The 18,954-nt window shown below is 58.6% G+C and overlaps 1 protein-coding gene across 2 annotated transcripts; it reads left to right on the top strand.

The window, feature by feature from the left end:
• The first annotated feature begins 2,115 nt into the window (after window positions 1-2,115).
• Window positions 2,116-18,919, top strand: FAM131C (family with sequence similarity 131 member C). 2 transcript variants are annotated; one of them, XM_079117416.1, is made up of 7 exons: window positions 2,118-2,859; window positions 13,660-13,775; window positions 14,818-14,853; window positions 15,083-15,176; window positions 16,975-17,157; window positions 17,309-17,419; window positions 18,043-18,919. In XM_079117416.1, the coding sequence occupies exons 1-7, from the start codon at window positions 2,838-2,840 to the stop codon at window positions 18,318-18,320; spliced, it is 840 nt and encodes a 279-aa protein (XP_078973542.1). In that variant the 5' UTR covers window positions 2,118-2,837; the 3' UTR covers window positions 18,321-18,919. The 2 variants fall into 2 exon arrangements, with proteins under 2 accessions (XP_078973543.1, XP_078973542.1); XM_079117417.1 differs by lacking the exon at window positions 14,818-14,853 and having other exon boundaries at window positions 2,116-2,859.
• The last annotated feature ends 35 nt before the right edge of the window (window positions 18,920-18,954 follow it).

Genomic DNA, 18,954 nt, shown 5'->3' with positions numbered 1-18,954 from the left:
CTGCCCCTCTCTGACAGCCAGTTTGTATGATGAGAGGACTCAGTGGGCATGGAACTGACGGGCGTGAAACTGGATGCTGGGGTAGCCAAAGGATAACCGGAAGCACCCATCCCACCCAGCTAGAACTTGGAGGTGGTGAGCCAGGGACCCTGGGGAGCGTTTCTGCCCACTTCATCTTCTGGTCCCTGTCTCAGACTGAAGAGGGCACAACAAGGACCCCAGGAAATGCCTGCCCTGTGAGGTAGCTGTCCTCTCTGCAGGGGTCCCCTCTGTCCCCTCTGCCCCAGAGCTGTCAGACTGCCAGCTGGGAGCATCAGTAGCTGTGTCCAGCATCCTGCGTCATGGTGAGTCAGAGCTGTTCTCCACGCCAGATCCGGTCACTCCACTCCAGGAATAAGGACCCTCTGCCTCCTCAATCCTGGGACTCCGAGCCTGGCCACAGGCAGAGCCTTCCCCTCTCCACACAAGGGCAGAAATACCTCTTGCAGTGTGCAAGTCGCCTGGGCATCCAGGTGTGACAAGACTGTCCCTGCAGCGCCACTCAGGGAGGCCAGACTGGAAGGTAGAGCACAGGGGAGCTCCAAGCACTTGTGCCTGAACAGGGCACTCGCTCATGGACAGAGCACTGTCTCGTTCACACTGACACACAGTAGGTGCTTTGCACACATCCACTGAATGGAGGAAGTCAGGCTTCCGAGTGGGTGTAGGAAGGTGTGGCGAGAGAATCAGGCCTGTGCTGTTGTTACTGCTACAGTCCTCCCCTGTCACCCAAGGATACCAAAATCCAAGGGTGCTCTGGGACCTTAAGTAACACATGTAGTAATTGCATGTGTGTGTCCTCCCTCCCAGCCTCCATCCACCTCTAGATCACTGACAACTCCTCAGACAACACGGATGCTCTGTGAACAGTTGTTAGACTATTTATTAGAGAGTGACGATAAGGGGAAAAAATCTGCATATAGTAGAAATGCAATTTTTGGTTTTGGATATTTTCCAATTTGCTGTTGTTTAAATCCACAAATATGCAGAACCTGTCGGCTCAGAAGGCTGACTATTTTTTTTAGCCTTAAGTACCTTCTATATGTCAGTCATTTTCTGGGCATTATTTCACTAGCCTTTAAAGGTATCCCATGAGATGAGGTTTTCTTGTGTGTGTGTGGGTATTGGGATTTAACATGAGGGTGCTGTACTACTGAGCAACATCCCCAGCCCTTTTTATTTTGAGCTGAGGTCTCACTAAGTTGCTGAGGTTGGCCTCTAACGAGGAATCTTCTTGCCTCAGCCTCCTGCATTGCTGGAATTATAGGCATGGGACACTGTGCCTGCCATGAAGTGAGATTTTATTTTATTTTTTAAAAATATTTTTAGCTGTAGATGGACACAATATCTTTATTTTATTTACTTTTTTATGTGGTGCTGAGAATCAAACCCAGTGCCTCACACACATGCTAGGCGAGTGCTCTACCCTGAGCCACAACCCTAGCCCATGAAGTGAGATTTTAAACCCCCAATTAACAGATGAAAAAACTGAGGAGCTGAGGCCGCATTCATGCCAGGTCTACTAACACCAGGGCCAGGCACAGAACCACCCTCCACTCAGACTTCACCTGGCAGACAGAACCCAGCCTAGAGAAAGGGAACAAGGTCAGTGCCTGCTGGAACCCCAGCCCACCTGTCCAGGACCCTGGCAGCCCAGCTTCTGCTCTGCAAGAGACCCTAGTCCCACCCCAGGCCCCTGCAGGTCTGTCTCCAGTGAAACCACCCGCCTAACCTGGGAAACACACAAGGTCAGCTCCCCGCCTGGTACCAGGTAGGTACAGGATGGGGCCGGACAGAGTGTCTCAGCCACTGAGGCGCGGATCCTCCGACTGCCCGTGGGCTAAGGGATCTCCAGTCACGCGCACCCCAGGGGCCATGCACGTGTGTGTGTGTGTGTGTGTGTGTGAATGTGTGTGCAAGTGTGAGTGTGCACAAGTGCAAGGATGGGGGGCGCACACGCGGAGCGCTCTTGCGTAGGGAGTGTGAATGAAGGTGCATGTGACCAGATCCTCCCCCCCACCCCCCGCTGCTCCTGCAGAGGCCACCAGGGTGCAGACGGGACTTGCGCCTCCGTTACTCTGCCCTAGATACGCCCTGAGAGGCAGCCCAGCCTTCTTCGGCCACAACCCTCGTCCAGCCTGAGGCCCCAGTGCCCTCTGCCTGCCCTCTGCACGCCCGCCCGGGCCCCGCGACCCCCAGGGCAGGATCGGGGGTGAAAAGGCGCAGACCTGGGCCGCCAAGGGCTCGGGCAAGGCACGTGACTTCCGAAGCCTCAGGGTCCTGCTCTGCAAGAGGCCAGGAGTGGGCTGCCTTCCCGTGCGCAGCTCCGGGAGCCTGGCCACTGTCGCTAAGTCAGTGTGGTTTACACGAGCCCCGCGCCCCCTCCCCTGACCTTCAGCTGCGGACACCCGGCGGAGCGGCCGGCCCGCGGCCCGGGGTCCTGCCCGGCGGCCCGCTGACCGGGTCCCTCGCCCCGGCGGCGGCGGCAGGTGCGGGTGGGGGCGGGGCCCCCGCGCCGCCCCCGCCTCCGCGCCCCGCGCTCCCGGCCCCCGCCCCGCGCCCCGCGGTGTCGCCGGGCCCCGGCGGCAGCGGGCGCGGCGCGGGAGCGGCGGCGCGAGGAGAGCGGGACGCAGCGGCGGCGGCGGGGACGACCCGGCGGGAGCGGAGGCCGAGCCGCGCGGAGCCCGCGCCCCCGCCGCCCCGCCCCGGCCAGCGCCGCGCACCCCCGGCCGCGGAGACATGAGCGCCCCGCGGCCCGACGCACCCGAGGCGCAGCGGCCCGGCCCCGAGGCCCCGTGATGGGCTCCTGCGTGTCGCGAGGTGAGGGGCGGCGGCCGGGGGCGGCGGTGGGGACCGCGCGGAGCCTGGGCTACTCGAGGGAACCTGGGGCGGGGCGGGGCCTGCCCTTCACGGACCAGCCGCACCCCCAGCGGACGCGGTGCCCCAAGGGGACAGGATTTGGGAGGGGTGGCGCGGCGCGGAGAGAGCGCGAGGAGGTCACTGCATCCCGGCCCCACTTCGCACCTGGCAGGTGGCGCGAAGCAGGGTCCCCGCACCGCGCTTGCCTCCCAGCAGCCACACACCCCCTGCGGCCGCCTGGGAGGGGAGGGAGGCTTCTGGTTCCTCCGACTCCTCTTGAGGGACTTCAGGGCACCAGGAGAACCAGCAGACCCTCCCTCCTGCCCCCAGGCACAGGCCTTTTAGCCCACCCATCCCAGCCCCTTCCTCCCCTCGGCTTGCCCCTGTCCCTGAACCCCATTGGCGGGAAGGGTTAATGGGGATGAACAGGTTATAAGGAAGGTCCCCTCCCCCACCCTCATCCCTAATTCCTGGTTCCTGCCCCCATCCTTGGTCAGGGGACCGGAGGGAACAGAGGACAGTTGACATTTCTAGTAACCGCTGGGCCTTCTCTCGTTTCTGCCATGACACCCTGGCTCTCACCAGAGTGGTGCCATGGATCCAGAGTGACCTGCCCTCACCTGGGGTCCTGCCTGTCCTTGAGGTATAGGGTCATGCACAGAGGCTAGCGGGCAGGCTGGCTTGGGAGCCTCCCTTCCCAACGAGCTGCTGAGCAAGGTCTCAGGAAAAGAGACTGGGCGGGTCTCTCCCCCACGGACCTTCAGCCCACAGCGGGGCCAGGGGGCAGGGCAGGGCGTGGGGGTGCCTTTGGCATTGTCTCAAATTCTGCAGGCTGAGGCCACATCCACTGACCCCAGTCACAAGTGGGGGGGCCACCACCCCACCTGTCACCCCAGTAGCTTATTCAGGTGCTTGTGGGAGGGGCTGGGCGGCCCTGGAGGGGACCCTCAACACCTGGTGGAGGCTAAGGAGGGAGCACAGTACCCGTTCTCCATCCTCGGGACTCCAGGGACTCTGCTCACTAGTTCATGGGGCATTCGGGAAGGTGGCTTAGGATGCCTCTGAAAGGTGTCAGAGGTGGGATCACAAGTCGGGAGAGGAAGGAGCAGCTGGCTGTGTGGGGTTTGGTGGCCCCTCACTATGCTGATACCACCTACGCCGTGCCAGGCACTGTAGGGAACCCAGCAGAGTACCTGCTCTGTGAGGCCAGTGACCGGGAGGGAGAGGAAGGCGGCTATCAGAGCAGAGTTGAAGGTTCTCTAGGAGTCACAGGCTCTCAGCGTCCCATGTCCCCAAGGGCTCTGACCATCTCCAGTGGGACCAGCTCTTGGTGGTAGGGATCTGGGTATTTCCTCAGTGACTGTGCTTCGTCCCCCTGACTTGGCCATCCCATGCCAGGTACCATGGACACCAGCTGCAGTGGACTCGTCTGTGGGCTGAGCAGAGGTCAGAGGCCAGGGAGGAGGAGATGCCTGTCAAGGACAGGCTGAGGCTGAGGCCTGAGTCCCCTGACCGCACCCGATGCTCCCCTACGGCACGCTCCGCCAGGGTTGTTTGAGGTCACACTGGCCGAGGTGCACCTCTGTACTCTTCCTTTTGCATCACGGGCCTCCTGAATGCTACCCAGATCTGCTTGTGTATGCCAACCTTGTCGCTCTCCTGAGGGACCGTGGCCACTTAACACACCCAGGCCGGTTGGATAGAGAAGGGGAACTAGAGAGACAGAGGGGGACCAGCGTTCCAAAGCTGCTGGGTGGAGGCCACCCCTCCTCCAATTGTCACCAATTGTCTGGGTGCTTACAGTTTACTGGATACTAGTCTGAAAATTTTAGGAACAAAAAGTTAGCCTGGGTTATATACTACCATAGTCTCCATTTTACAAACGGGAAAGCTGAGGCAGAAAGGCGGTTGAATGACTTGCCCAGGGCCACGTAGCTAGGAAACAGCAAAGCCAGCTCCCTGACGCTCTGGCTCCAGAGCCTGGGTCCTGAGTCTTGGCATCGCTCAGCTCCCTCGGTCCCTTGCTGGCACCTGTCCTGCTGCCCTTGAACTGCAGACTTTTGTGGGTTCCTGAGCACCCCCAGCGGGTCTCCACATCTGCACCAGGTGTTAAGAACAGCTCCTGTGTGCCAAGGCCAGAAGCATAGGCTGAAGTGGAGGCTGGCAACCAGGAGCCTTGTACCGATGGCCACTGCAAGTCTGGCATCTGCACCCAGCTGGGGCTGCCCGGGCCCAGGCCACGCCTGAGAGAGCCATGCCTTGGGCTGTTGGCTCCTGCATCCTGGGCTCGGCAACTAGGAGAGCGAGGCTGCTGGGCTTGAGTCCCGCCACTCACTAGCTCTGTGACCCCCAGCAAGTGGCTTAACCTTGTGTGGGCACCTCAGGGTTCTCGTCTCTAAACTGGAAATATAGCAGTGTTGCTGTCATAGATTGCTGGGGACATGTAGTGGCTTAATTCACCAGGACCTGCCACGTGGTCAGCGCTCATGAGCATGAGCTATTACTCCCATTTTTAATTTGTATGAGCAGACTTCTGTGCAGACAGCCAGCCCAGACCTTCCTGGCTGGACAGGGGAGCCACAGAGACAGGGAAGTGGCAGGGCTGGCACTCGAGGTACTGAGGACAACGCAAAAGTGATTGGGACCAGATTAAGGCAACAAACGCTGTTTCCAGGAGCTATTTTGTGTTCGTTATCTATTTTTAAGCTACCATTTGTTGGGAGTGTCTCCTGAGCCGGGCTGAGCCTTTGCTCTCCTGACCTAGTTAGTTCTCCTTCAACCCCGGGAGGGGGAAGTGGGGCTCAGAGACGGGCAGAGCCTTACCTTGGGTCACCCAGCCAAGGCATGGAGAGACAGATTCGAACCCAGGCTGGGGAGGGGCTGGAAGCTGAGTGGGGAGCCCCTGCTCCTTGCTTTCTTGTGTCCCACCATAGACAGGTACTCAGTGCATGACCAATGCTTAATGCCGACCTTCTGGAATAACTCAAACGGCTCATGTTTGGCTGGGGCTCTTCTGCCACCACCAGTAGCAAACTGCCTACCCTCATGCCCTTGATCCTGTGACTTTCTCCCTTCTGTTCCAACCCTCTCCTCCAGACCAACTGTGCAACCTCCTGGTCCCACCCTGGAGGTCACCAATACAGTGGACACGAAGAGGCTGTGTGAGCAGAAGTGAGAGAACGAGGATTTTCTTGTGGAAGGTCAAATGTCCATATGTCTAAGAGAAAGCACTGGCTCTGGGGGGCCAACCAGAGCCACCCACAAACCCGAAGTCCTAGCATTGCCTATGAGCAGCCTGGTCCTGGGCACTTGGGGAGAGTGAGGAGAGGACAGGGGGAACCTTGCCCTTTAGTGCTCAGAGTCTGATGAGAGATGGAGCCCTGCCTCTGGGGGAGGTGGGACACACACACAGGCTTAGAAAAGTAGCCCGCAGCCCCTCCCGGAGACAGCAATGCTTAGTGGCTGGAGCACATGCTTTGGAGTTTCAGACTGACCTAGGTTTGAAGCCATCTCTGTCACTTGCCATCTGGTAACCTCACATAAGGGACTGAGCCTTGCTGAGTCTTGCTGAGCCTCAGTTTCCCCATCTGTGAAGTGGGCACCACAGTGAAGATTGAATGAGAGGCAACAAGGGATGGCCTAGGACAGCACCTGGCACACAGTGTCCTCCACAGTGACCTGCTGCCAGGCCTGGCCCATGAGAGCCGCTGGTGAGGGAGGTGCCAGATACAGGAGGCCCAGCTGCCCAGGCCGCCCTGAGGAGGTGAGGCCAGAGCAGGCTGCTCTAAGGGGCTGGCGCCGGCTGGCAAAAAACCTGGGAAGGAGCTGGTTGTGTGCAAGTCCTTGCTGGAGGTGGAAAGGGACCCCTGAGCTTCTCTGAGCAGATCCAACCCAAGGATGGAGCTGTCATTGTGGCCCAGGGGACTTGTAAACAAAAGTCCCAGGGAGCAGAGGACACTCAGTCCACTTGAAACCCAGCATCTGCCAAGCTCTGTGACCTGCTCCCAGGGTAGCTGGTGACTCACCAGGCAGAGGGACCCCAGGGCGAGCACCATCCTGGGACAGGACTAGACCAGTGGCTTGTGGGGACCTGTCCCATGGTCCAGGAGACTCTGAGGCAGATGGATGAAGCAGCTGCCGTGGAGGAAGTGCTTCCTGCATCCCACAGATGAGACGTGGTGCCCTACCCTGGGGCTGGGAGGGACAGCAGGGTCTGAAGCCCGGACAGACCCAGAGGGCACATACCTAGCCATGATGGCTGGAGGTGGCACCACGCACATTTGGCCACAGGTGCCCTAGAAGCTTAGAGGCTGAGCCGGTGGCTGACCAGGGAGCGGCAGCATGAGGGGCTTTGGGCCCAGGGCACTGTTGGTGCCCTCGCTGGGCTGCTGGGAAGAGCAGGGTTGAGCTGGGCGCCCTGTGCCTTCCGGAGTGCAGAGCCCTGGGGACTCTGGGAGCAGATGACAACCATGGTGACTGTTGAGCTGGGACACAGCCCCAAAGACCAGCTGCAGGCACTGGGCCCTCCGAGGCAGATGAGGGGAGCCCAAGGGGTGGGGCTGCGCTGCAGACTCACCCAGGGAACAAGCGGGGAAGGCCGTGAGGGGCTTCGTAGCAAGAGGGTCCAGGTGGAACCTCAGAGTGGACTGGCAGTTGGCCTGGCGTCTGACGGAGGCCCTCCGTAGGAAGGCAGGAAGCACCCAGGCTAGGCGGAGGGGAAGCTGTGGCGAGGGCAGAGGGAGGGAGGAAGCATCTGGATGCTACCCCTCTCCCTGAAGGATCAAGATGGCCCTCCATGTTGCCGTGGCAACCAGAGGCCTGTCACTCCTGTGGCAGGGGCAGGAGTGGGAGGATGCAGGTCCTCAAAAGGGCCTCAGACCTTGAGGTCAGGGGAGAAAGAAAGGGACGACCCCAAAGCTCCCTGGGGAGAGGAAGGTAGCCACAAAGCAGGAGCCAGCGTCCTTTGGGCTGCCCCAGCCCCCACCCCACATGAAACTCTGTGTTTTTCCAGTTGCTAGTGGCAGTGACGTGGCCGGTCCCAGCTGGGCTAAGAGCAGCCTGTGATTTCACCCTAGGCTGGTTCATTACCTGACGTCGCCATGGCAACCAGCCTGTGACATCACGGGGCCAAAGTCCTCTGGGGGAGAAATCGACTTTTGACTTTCGCAGAGGCACCTGCACCCCAACTGAGGTGCAGCAGGCAGGCCGGGGAGGGGCTGGGAGCCAGGAGTCCCAAGGCCACCACCAACCATGGCATGGGCATGACCTTGTTCAAGTCACGTTTCTGCCAGGCCTGGTGTCACCCTCCGCATCCTGCTCTGAGCTGGCTCCCCTTTCCACCAGCCGCACTCTCCTCTGCTTTGCAGCTGGAGAACTTAAACACAGCTTCAGGGGACCATCAGGGACCCTCGACATCTAGTACCTCTCAAAGTTCCCAGGGACAGCTCGTAGCCTGTGCCACCCAGCCTGCAGCTTGGCGGAACCCCAACTTGCAATAGCACACAGAGTCTCCCCACCCTCACATGTGGCTACTTTCAAACTTTTGACTGGACTCATAGGAATAACTATATTTTATATTTTGCCTTTTTTTGTTTTTTGGTTCCAGGGACTGAACCCAGGGGTGTAACCGCTGAACCACATTTTTTTTTTTCTGTTTTGTTTAGAGACAGGGGCTCACTGAGTTGCTAAGTGCCTCGCTAATCTCCCTTGACTTTGAATTCTCGATCCTCCTCCTCCGGCTTCAGTCTCCCCAGTTGCTGGGATTACAGGTGTACGTTCGTGCCCAGCTGTATTTTGCATTTTGACCCAGGGTGCACACCATGAAAATTCTTCCTACATTTGTGTGCACACGCCCACACGTGTCCATGTAATTCCAGCAAAAACTTCAAGAAATAAACTTAAGCCAACTCTGCCCTAGGCTCTGTTGGTCTCTGCTCAAGTCAATTCTGTTTTAAAAACAGACCTAGTCCGGAGGGAGTAGTGGCACACACCCATAGTCCCTGCAACTGGGGAGGCTGAGGTAGGAGGATCACAAGTTCAAGGGCAGCCTGGACAACTTAGCAAGAGCCTGTCTCAAAATAAAAGCAAAAAAATTAAAAGGGCTGGGGATGTAGCTCAGTGGTAGCGCATCCCTGGGTTCAATCCCCAGCACTGCAAATAATAATAATTATTTAAAAAAAAATATATATATATATGGTAAACATATATAGACAATGGCATGCATGGCATACTAAAGGATGCCTCTCTGCCCCCCCAGAACATTGTCTTTGTAGAGTCGGAGACTCTGAAGTCCAGAGAGGGTGACAACTAGCTCAGCGCCACATAGCCAGCTCTGGGGACAAAGCAAGCTGAGCTGGGCACTGCGGTGTGCAGGCACAAGGCTCAGCCCGCAGGATCCTGTGTTGCCCTGACCTCCCTATGCCTCGATCGTGGGAAGTGGGGGGCAGTTAGCCTTGACCCTGCCCTGCCTTGCTTTTTCCCAGCCCCAGCCCCCGCCAACCTGGCTCTAGCTCTTCTGCCTTGCCCACCCTGCACAGCCCGGGGCAGGTCTCAGTCCTCCTGTCCCTTCTTCATTCTAAGCCAGTGCACTTTGGATGGAAACATTCTTCTGGTGTCACCTCTGTGCTCACCGCCTGCTCTGCAGGCCCCGCCCCCTCTGGGGATCCCTCCCTCCACTGACATGCTGGGGTCTGAGAAGAAGGGCCAGGATTTTGGTTTACCTGAGGCCCTAGTGGTTTCTCTTGACTCCCGCTGGCTGGCTGTTGAGGCCCTAAATATTCCTACCTTCTTCCTTGAAAGAAGTATTTATTGAGTACCTACTATGTGCCAGACCCTATGGCAGATGCTGAGGCTAGCGAGGTGAATGAGATGGACGGAGTCCAGGCCTCAGAGAGCTTGTGTTCTGGTGAAGGAGTTGCTGGACACATGTGAGATATAGCATGCTGAGTGTGTGGCCCAGCCAGACAGGCTGAAGGGATGGAAGGGCAGGTGTCGTGTCAATTAAAATGGCTGGAGGGTTTGAACAGAGACCTGAATGGAACAAGAGAGTGGGCCTGCAGTCATCTGGGAGGAGAGTTCCAGATGGAGGGAGCGGAGAGCCAGTGCAAAGGCCCTGAGGCAGTGGTGTGCTGGGCCTGCCTGTCTCAGGAAAGCTCATGATCATCAGCAGAATGGTCAGTGTGACCAGAGTGGAGAAAGGAGGCAGTGGGATGAGGTGGGACCGGGTCCTTAGGTTGCATGGGTGAGTTCTTCAAGAGACATTTGGGGGGACCTTCCCCCCACAGGGCCTGTCAGCGCAGATCTGCTCTGGCTAGACCTCCTTCACTCCCACCAACTCTCCCATCCTCCTGAGTCTCCAGCCTCCAGCCTCTCGCCCTGGGGTCCCCTTGCACCACCAGTAGCCCTCTTTGGAGACTCCAGTGAGACCCGGACATGACACTTCCTCATTGCTGACCCTTGAAAACTCCAGTCCTGGCCATGTCACGGAGGGAGGGAGGGAGGGCGGGCTGCCCCCTGCCTGCCCAGCCCCACCACAGTCTCTGGTGGTCAGAGGGGTCTCTGACCAGAGGGGTCTCTCCTCTGCGGGCATCTTCTGGGAGCCCCTCTTCTGGTGTGTGGGTGACATGGGCAATCTCAGTGGGTGGCTGTGCAGCAGTCTATTTCAGCACCTCAGAGAAGGTGTCTGCTCCCCCATCCCTGTTGAGGGTGGCTTTCTTCAGGACATGGGGTCCCCAGGGCCTCTCCGTTTCCAGTTTTGGATGCTGCTAGGCGATTCCTGAAGAATGAGAGCTGCCTCCCTTGACTGCCCATTTTAGTCCCTCGCTGTCGGCCCATGAGTAGTGAAGGGTGGGCTGGGCTGACTGGTGTTCAGGGTGGTTCCTCAGAAGCAGACCCTGAAATGAGAATTAGGGTGTTGCTGATGTGTGAAGGACGCCTTCCAGAGGAGCCGGGAGGAAGAGGGGGAGCTGGAGGCGAGGTCTCAGGCCATCCTGCAGGGGGCGCTGGAGAGTCAGTAAAGCGGAATTTCCCGATGGCAGAGGAAGGAGCTGGGGGTCCTGCCAGTGCTGGTCATTGGCTAGGGCCACACAGGGAGGGGGCCATAAATCCCCAGGAGCAGTCAGGTGCTGCATCACGACCTTTTGGCCAAAGACAGATGGCATATGTATTGGTGGTCCCAGAAGATGATACCAGAGCCGAAAAATTCCTATTCAGAACATCCCCCATCCCAGCCCAGTGCATTGCCCGTGTGTGTGTGTGTGTGTGTGTGTGTGTGTGTGTGTGTGAACAAACTAACCTATGCCACAGTATCAAAAAACAGCAATCCACTAACCATGTGTAGCACACAATACTTGATAGAAATAATAGACGATGCTGTCACCAGCTTAAGTATTTACTAGACTAACTTGTTATCTTTTGGGGGGAATCGAACCCAGGACCTTGCTCATGCTGAGCATGCACTCTGTGCTGAGCTCCAGCCCCGGCCCCTGTCCTTGTTTTAGAGTGTGGTCCTATGTTTTCTCTTCTTCTTTTTCAAGCAGTGCTGGGATCGGAACCCAGGACTCTGCTCACACTAGGCAAGCACTGTGCCACCACGGGACATCCCCAGCCCGGTGGACTCCCACTATTAAAGAAGAGTTCACTGGGAACCCATCTGGGGCAGGTCCTTCGGTCCATCCAGCAGATGGACCCCCCGCTGGGAGGAGATGATCCTGACCCTCTGTAGCCTGGGCTCATGTGTGCGTTTGTGTCTTAGGTCTTAAAACCCAGGGCCTGAGCATGCTCAGCACACACTCTATCACTGAGTCCCACCCCCAGCCCTGGGTCTTAGTGTCATTGTTTTTTTTTTGGCAGTGCCGGGGATTGAACCCGTGCTAGGCAAGTACCCTACCACCGAGCTCCATCCCCGGCCCTTTTTTATTATTTTATCTTGAGACAGGGTCTTGCTAAGTTGCTGAGGCTGGCCTGGAACTTACCACCTCCTTTCTCAGTCTCCTGAGTGGCTGGGGCTGTTTGTGAATTTGGTGCAGCTGAGCATACACAGCCGTCTCTTTGACCTTCACAAGGACTTAGGGACTCGCAGGCAGCTGCCAGTCCTGCAAGCTCCGTGCGTGGCAGGCGTGCGGCGGGTGTACCGCTTTTTACCTTTTATGCCGTCCTCCTGCTGCACCTCTTCCGAGGTCAGATATGCTTAGGAACAGGGCACCGAGCACTGTGTCACCACTGCCTTCAGCGTTAGGTGCGGTAACACGCCTCGCAGGTGTGCGCCCAGAGCAGGCGGCTGCACCACAAACGGGCCGGGGGTGTAGCTGAGCCACTGAGGATTGTGCGACAAGGTCCCAGGACGATGAAATCACTTAGCAGCCCTTTTCTCGGAACACATCCCCACCCTGAAGGGACGCACAACTGTGCGTCCACTAGCCCCGGGGCAGCCTTCCCAGAGAGGCAGAGACGCTGCCCACCGGGAGGAAAGCCCACAGGGGTGGGCACACAAACAGGAGGAAGGGATCCAGAGACACGGGGTGGAACATCCACCTTATCCCCAACCCCAGTCACCTGCCTGGCCTGGGCTGTAACTGCCCTGCACGTCTGGGTGGAGGGAGGACTGAGAGTTATACAGAAGCCGCAGTGAGGACAGGGACGGAAGAATCTGGAATAGACACGGGCCAGAGAACCCAGAGGACTTGTGCATTTTCTGAATGACTTTGGGGGAGAACAGGAAAGGCAGGACTGAGAAAATCCACCAGAAGTTGGTTCTTCAGACTAGGCCCAAAGGAGGAGCCAGGGCTGGGCACACGAGTGGAGGCGTCATTTGGGGGAATATGGACATTTTAACAATATTAATTCTTCCAATCCATGAACATGGGATATCTTTCCATTTTTTGTGTGTCCTCTGACTTTTTTCCACCAATATCTTGTAATTTTCATTGTAGAGACCATTCATTTTTTGGTTAAATTTATTTTTTGTAGGTGCTGTGAATGGGATGATTTCTTTCTCAGCAAGTTTATTATTGGCGTATAAAAAAACTACTCATTTTTTCATTAAAATATTCATTTTTATGGACACATTTTGATTCATTGTACACAAATGGGGTACAACTTTTCATTTCTATGGTTGTACACAATGCAGATTCACACCTTTCATGTAATCATACATATATATATATAGGGTAATACTGTCTGTTTCATTCTACTGTTTTTCCATCCCCACACCCTGCCACCCCTTTTTCCTCTATGGCATCCAACGTTCCTTCATTCTTTTCTTCCCCCATCACCCCCCTCATTATACATTGTCATGCACTTATCAGAGAAAACATTCAGCCTTTGGTTTTTTGGGCTTGGCCTATTTCACTTAGCATGGTATTTTCCGACTTCATCCATTTACCAGCAGATGCCATAATTTTCTTCTTCTTTATGACTGAGTAATATTCCATTGTGTATATATACCACAGTTTCTTTATCCATTCATCAATTGAAGGACATCTAGTTTGGTTCCACAATCTAGCTATTGTGAACTGAGCTAAAAGCTACTAATTTTTATGTGTGGATTTTTGCATCCTGCAGTCTTACTGAATTTGTTTATCATTTCAATCATTTTTTGGTGGAGTTTTTAGATTTCTGTCTGTATAAAATCATGCCATCTGTAAGCAGAGATAATTTGACTTCCTCCTTTCCTCCTCAGATGCCCTTTATGTCTTTTTCTGCCTTAATTGCTCTGTCTAAGGCTGGGCCTTTCTAAGTATCTCCTCTCCTTCCTGTTTCCAGATCTGTTCACAAGTGCCCACAAAGACTGCCCCATGCCCCAGGGCATGGAGCCCCGGAACCCAGACCTGCCCTCCAGACACCCACCCACCATTGCTCCAGGACATGTCACTGGCAAGGTAACTGGTCACTTATCAGATCCCCTCCTGCCTGTTCCCTGGTTCCTAGACTGACCCCTCAGATCCCCACAGGGAGCAGAAACCATTCCAGGCTCCTTCTTTCCCTGCCCAACTCAGCGTCTCTCTGTGGCATTGGGGCCCTGCCCTTGAGATTTGCTATTCAGCCCAATAAGGTTCTGGATTGACCTGGGCCTCCAGGGACTGGGCCAGGCCTGTTCAGAAAAAATAATCCTCGAGGGTCTTCTCGCCCAGATTAACCCGGCCTTGCAGACAGCAGGGCTGTACCACCCTCTCAAGAACAAAAGAATGGAATTCTCAGTGCCGGTGGATGAGGAAGACATCAGGGGACCCAGATCCTGGTGCATGAGTTCCATCCTGCCCCACAGATTGTGGCTTGATCTCCCAGTTGACACAGCTATTTTTTTTTCTTGAGCACCTACTGTATGCAGAGTGCTGTGGTGGGCACTTAGTTTCATATCACTTATGCTTCAGCACAAACCCGGGGTTGAATTTAGACAGTCACCCCTCCACAGAGGAAGAACTGAGGTTCTGCCGGGCGCAGTGGCGCATGCCTGTGATCCCAGCAGCTCAGGAGGCTGAGGCAGGAGGATCAAGAGTTCAAAGCCAGCCTCAGCAGAAAGCCAGGCACTAAGCAACTCAGTGAAATCTTGTCTCTAAATAAAATACAAAATAGGGCTGGGGACGTGGCTCAGTGGTCGAGTGCCCCTGAATTCAGTCCCCAGTACCCCCCCAAAAAAGAGGTTCTGAAGGTCAAGTCACTGACTCACAGACACCCAGCTAGAAATGACGAAGTGGAAATCCACACCTGGGTCTGATCTACTGCCTGTACCGGCTGCCTGTCCTCCCAGTGGCTCTCCTCCTCTCTGCTGCCAGGGGACACCAGGCTGTGACCCGTGAGTGGACAGACCGACCCCATGGAGCACACAGGCTGACCCACCCCTCCTCTGGGGAGCCAGGGCTCAGCCATCTGCTGGCAAGGTGTGCCTGGCCCTGCCTGACCCTCTTTCTCCTCTTGCTTTAGGACAAACAGATGGATTTCTGTTGGGATCCTTGGCAGGTCAGTGCACTCGCCGCCCCCAGCTTAGCCAGCCAGCTGACACCATGTGCACCTGCTGTGCCCAGCGCAGGCCCACATCCCGCCAGCCCGGGCCGGGCAGAACCTCCCTGGCTTTACCTGCCCTCTCCCGGCCCACCACCCAAGGGCCTGGGGTGGGCTGGGTGACGGCGGTGGTGGGGACGCCCTCCGGCAGTCTGCCCTTCCGCTCACCCCTCCCTGCTTCCTGCAGAGGTGCTTCCAGACCACCAACGGCTACCTGTCCGACTCCAGAGCCTGCTCCAGCAACTACAGCGTGGCCGCCCTGGCCACCTCGTCCCTCGTGGGTAGGTCCAGCTGCCCCTCCTGCCCTTGCTGCTCACGTGCTGCCCCTTGTCTGTGAACCGGGGAAGGCCTAGCTGAACCCCGGCTGGAGGATGGAGCCCCTCGGATTCCTTGTTTGCCAAATGCCAGGCTCCATGCTGGGCTCCGGGTGACTAGGGTTCTTGCTCCCGGGGGTTGGACAGGTTCTGAAGACCCTCTGAGGGGATGGCCGTCCGGTGCCGTCTCCCTGCCACTCTGCCACCTGTGTCAAGGGACCTGGAGTGGGAACCTTGCACTGAGGGCTCACTCTCAGGGGAGCCCAGGGAGCAAGGGAAGCGGCCGGGCTGCCGAAGTTGCTCAGCCTGGATGCGGTTCTACTAGGGTCTCCCGTCAGCCCCCCGGGGTCTTGCAACACCAAGTGCGGGGGGCTTGCAACACCAAGTGCCCCACACAATGGCTTTATATCCCCACATTGGCCAGTCCTGCGTTGGCCCTGGGGGAACTCTGCCACCTGTGGCCTCTCAGGTGGGGCAGACCCAAGGCTTAGGTGACCCTCCAGAGAGGGTGCAGGTGTCCACCAAGAAGCTCGGTGCTTGCGGCCATGCGGCCTAGAGAGGGCCCTCCGGGGACTCTGCTGGGGTGACCCGGGCGCCTTCCAGGCCAGCCCACCTGTCAGCCAGCTAGGCCCCCAGGCCTCAGGCCCCTTGCACGGGGTCCCTCAGGGCTCCCAGAGGGCCTGCTGCCTCCCCCCACCCCCGCCACCCTTCCCCTGGCGGCTGGGAGCAGCGCCTCCTCCACACCCTCGGCTGCCAGCGCCCCGCCACCCGGGGCTCAGCTGTCCTCCTCCTCTTCCTCCCCCTCCTCCCCCTCCTCCTCGTCTGGACCTGTCCTGCCTCCAGGTGGACACCTTGTGGACACCTCACCTGTCCTGAACGTGGCCACTCCTCACGGCCTTGTGCCACTGTGCCTTCCAGAACCCCAGGGCCCCCAGGTCTGCTCCCAGCCACGGTTAGTGGAGGCCCGGAGCCATCCTACCTGCCCTGCCGGCCTCCAGGCCTGAGGACCCCTCCTTCACCGGCCAGTTGCTTTATTCCTTCTGGGTCCCCACAGTGGCCCCTCGTGGCGCCCTTGTCTTCACCCTTGAACCCCATCCTCCAGCCGGGAAGCTCCTCCTGAACAGCAGGTTCAATCTGTCCCTCTCCTGCTGCGCACCCAGCACGTTAGGAGAATACCTGAGCCCTCAGCCTGGCTCCCTGAGCCCCAGCCTGGCCCCTGCTGGCTCCATCTTCTGCTGCCCAGTTCTGGTGTCATCCCTGTGTCTCCCTACGGGGGCTGGATTCACGCCTCTCACCTCTGAAATAGCCCCAGCCTTACCCCCAGCTGTCCCCTCCCAACCTGCCTTCAAACTGCAGGCCGCCTCTTCCAGGAAGCCCCCTGCACCTGCTCAGCCACGCAGGTCTCCCTCTCAGCAGAGCTGAGAGCACAGAGATGCTCCTGCAGAACCGTCCAAGGGTGGACGAGGTTGGGGGGCCACTGGGTCGGAAGGGAGGTGAGGCTGTGGCCCATCTGAGGATGGAGCGCTCAGTGGGCAGGAGCAGGACATGGGGAGGGCACAGGGCCAGCGTGGTGCGGCTCCGGGAGGCGAGGGTGGGGCGTGGGGAACGGACAGGTGCAGGCCGTTGGGTGGTGTGCGGCCTGGGGCTCGGGGGGGCACTGGACAGATGTGTGGACTTGGGTCCAGACCCTGGGTGGCCTGAGGGCACTGGGGATCCTGAGCTGGGCCTCGTGTGGGACAGTCATCGATCGCCCTCCACGACCCAGGTGTGGTGCAGAGCATCAAGGACCACATCACCAAGCCCACGGCCATGGCACGGGGCCGGGTGGCCCACCTCATCGAATGGAAGGGCTGGAGTGCCCAGCAGTCGGGCTGGGAGCTGTCCCCGGCCGAGGACGAGAACTACTGCTGCCTGCCGGATGAGCTGCGAGAGGCCCGCTTTGCTGCAGGTCAGCGGGGCAGGGAGGGGACAGAGGTCGCCACCCGCTGGGCATGGGGTGGGCAGAGCGCTACGTGGGCGTCCTCGGCCACTCGGGCATGGCCGGCGGGCTCCCGGGCCTGCCTGTGCCCCGGGCAAGCCTGGTGTCACTGTCCCCCCAGGCGTGGCTGAGCAGTTTGCCATCACGGAGGCCACTCTGAGCGCCTGGTCCTCGCTGGAGGACGAGGAGCTGCACCCTGACAGCAGCCCCCAGGACGCCGTCCCGCTCCAGGGTACAGCCCGCGGGCCCGGGCGGGGCGGGAGGAGCAGAGTGCGGGCTATTGGCGCCCTGCCACCAGCCGCGGTGTCGCCCCTTCTTTCCCTCGGCCCGGCTTCTTCTATAAGATGGGGCTGGTGGTCCTTGCTCGGCATTGACCGGGCAGTGCCCTGAGCCGTGAGGACAGTCACCACGATGCCAGAGCCAGGCCGCGCTGGGCGCTTCCTTAGTCTCCACTGCAGCCCCGGGCGGTAGATCCCCTTGTCCCCATCCCACGAGTAAGGAAACCGGTGCTCTGAGGTTCGTCACAGCTGGTGTCAGAGCTGGACCCGGAACTGACCCCCAGCCATCACCAAACCCCTTTCTGGAACCCCGAGCGACGTGGGAGAGGGTCAACGAACCTGGGTCCCCGGTGAAACCCGCATAAAGTCACCTGACTGGATCCTTCCTCTGGCCCGGAGGGAGGGGACAGAGGTCCCGGGGGCACCGTGTCCCAGAGTCTGCTCCTCACTGGGAAGGGGGTTCAGGAATGCAGGCTGCTCGAGGCGGGTCTCCTGCTCCTCGCGCTCCCCACGCTCCCGGAGGGCAAGGAGCAGGAGGCGGGCCTCCAGCCAGCCCGTGCCCCGTTTGGTTTTCCAGACCTGGAGAGCATCTACCTTCAGGACAGCCTTCTGAGTGTCCCCTCGCAGGACGACAGTCTCCTGGCCTTCTCCTCCCCCGGCCTCTCCACGGACGGCTGGCCCTCTCCCCAGGAGCCCCCCATCACAGCTGCCAGCCCACAGTCGCCCAGCTCTGAACAGCAGCATCGGCGGCAGCTGCTGGGGTGCCCGGGGCCTGGTGGCGGGGTCCACCTGCAGGACTCCCTGCCCTCGGTGAACAGCGGCTTCCTCTCCGAGGACGAGGTGTTCTATAACTGAGGCTGGCCATCTGGTCCAGCGTCTGGCTGGCTTGCCTGGCGGGTGGCCCAGGAGGGCCGGGACCCTGGGGTCAGTGTTGGGCATCTCTTGACCCCTCGGGGCAGGCATGGGCGAGCAGCAGGAATGGGGGCCGGCACTCCTGTGGACCACTCTGTGCCTCCGTGACCTGCCCAGCCATGGAAGCCATGCTCTCCCTCCTGTACTTGGCTCAGGTGGGCACCTTCCCTCCAGGTTTCCGCCCTCGGTGAGTTCCAGGACTCTCAGCAGATGCCAGGGCAGCTGGCCCTGGGGAGGCTAACAACTGGGCCTCCAGGGAGACCACCATGAGAAGGACTGGGAGACCGTCTGGGGCCTGGGACCCCGCCTGGAGCCTGGCTCAGCTCCTCCCTACTCCCTCTGTGCATCTGTTCCATCAAAGATGGGGTGGGCTCTACGGGTAGCTAAGCCGGCTCCTCGGCTGTCTCTGGAGTGTCTGTTCCTTACTCTCTCAGCCTGCTTCCTTGGTGTCCTGTCCCCCAACCATCCCATCTCCCTCAAGGTTCTCTGGTGACATTAAAGTGGTGGATCCACCCTGGATGAACTTGGCCTGCTTTCTGTTCCTGAAGGCACGTCCTTGGGCCCCTGTCTAGAGGAA

The sequence above is a fragment of the Sciurus vulgaris genome, assembly GCF_902686455.1.
Source record: "Sciurus vulgaris genome assembly, chromosome: 1".
Lineage (NCBI taxonomy): Eukaryota > Metazoa > Chordata > Mammalia > Rodentia > Sciuridae > Sciurus > Sciurus vulgaris.
Note: the sequence above shows the minus strand (reverse complement) of the source record. Positions and strands in the feature narration are given on the sequence as shown.

Excerpts from the sequence above, each read along its gene's own strand:
- FAM131C (XM_079117416.1), top strand. The coding sequence starts at position 2,838 with ATGGGCTCCTGCGTGTCGCGAG. Across the intron at positions 13,776-14,817 it reads CAGGACATGTCACTGGCAAG|GACAAACAGATGGATTTCTG; the intron begins GTAACTGGTCAC and ends CTCTTGCTTTAG. Across the intron at positions 17,420-18,042 it reads GGACGCCGTCCCGCTCCAGG|ACCTGGAGAGCATCTACCTT; the intron begins GTACAGCCCGCG and ends TTGGTTTTCCAG.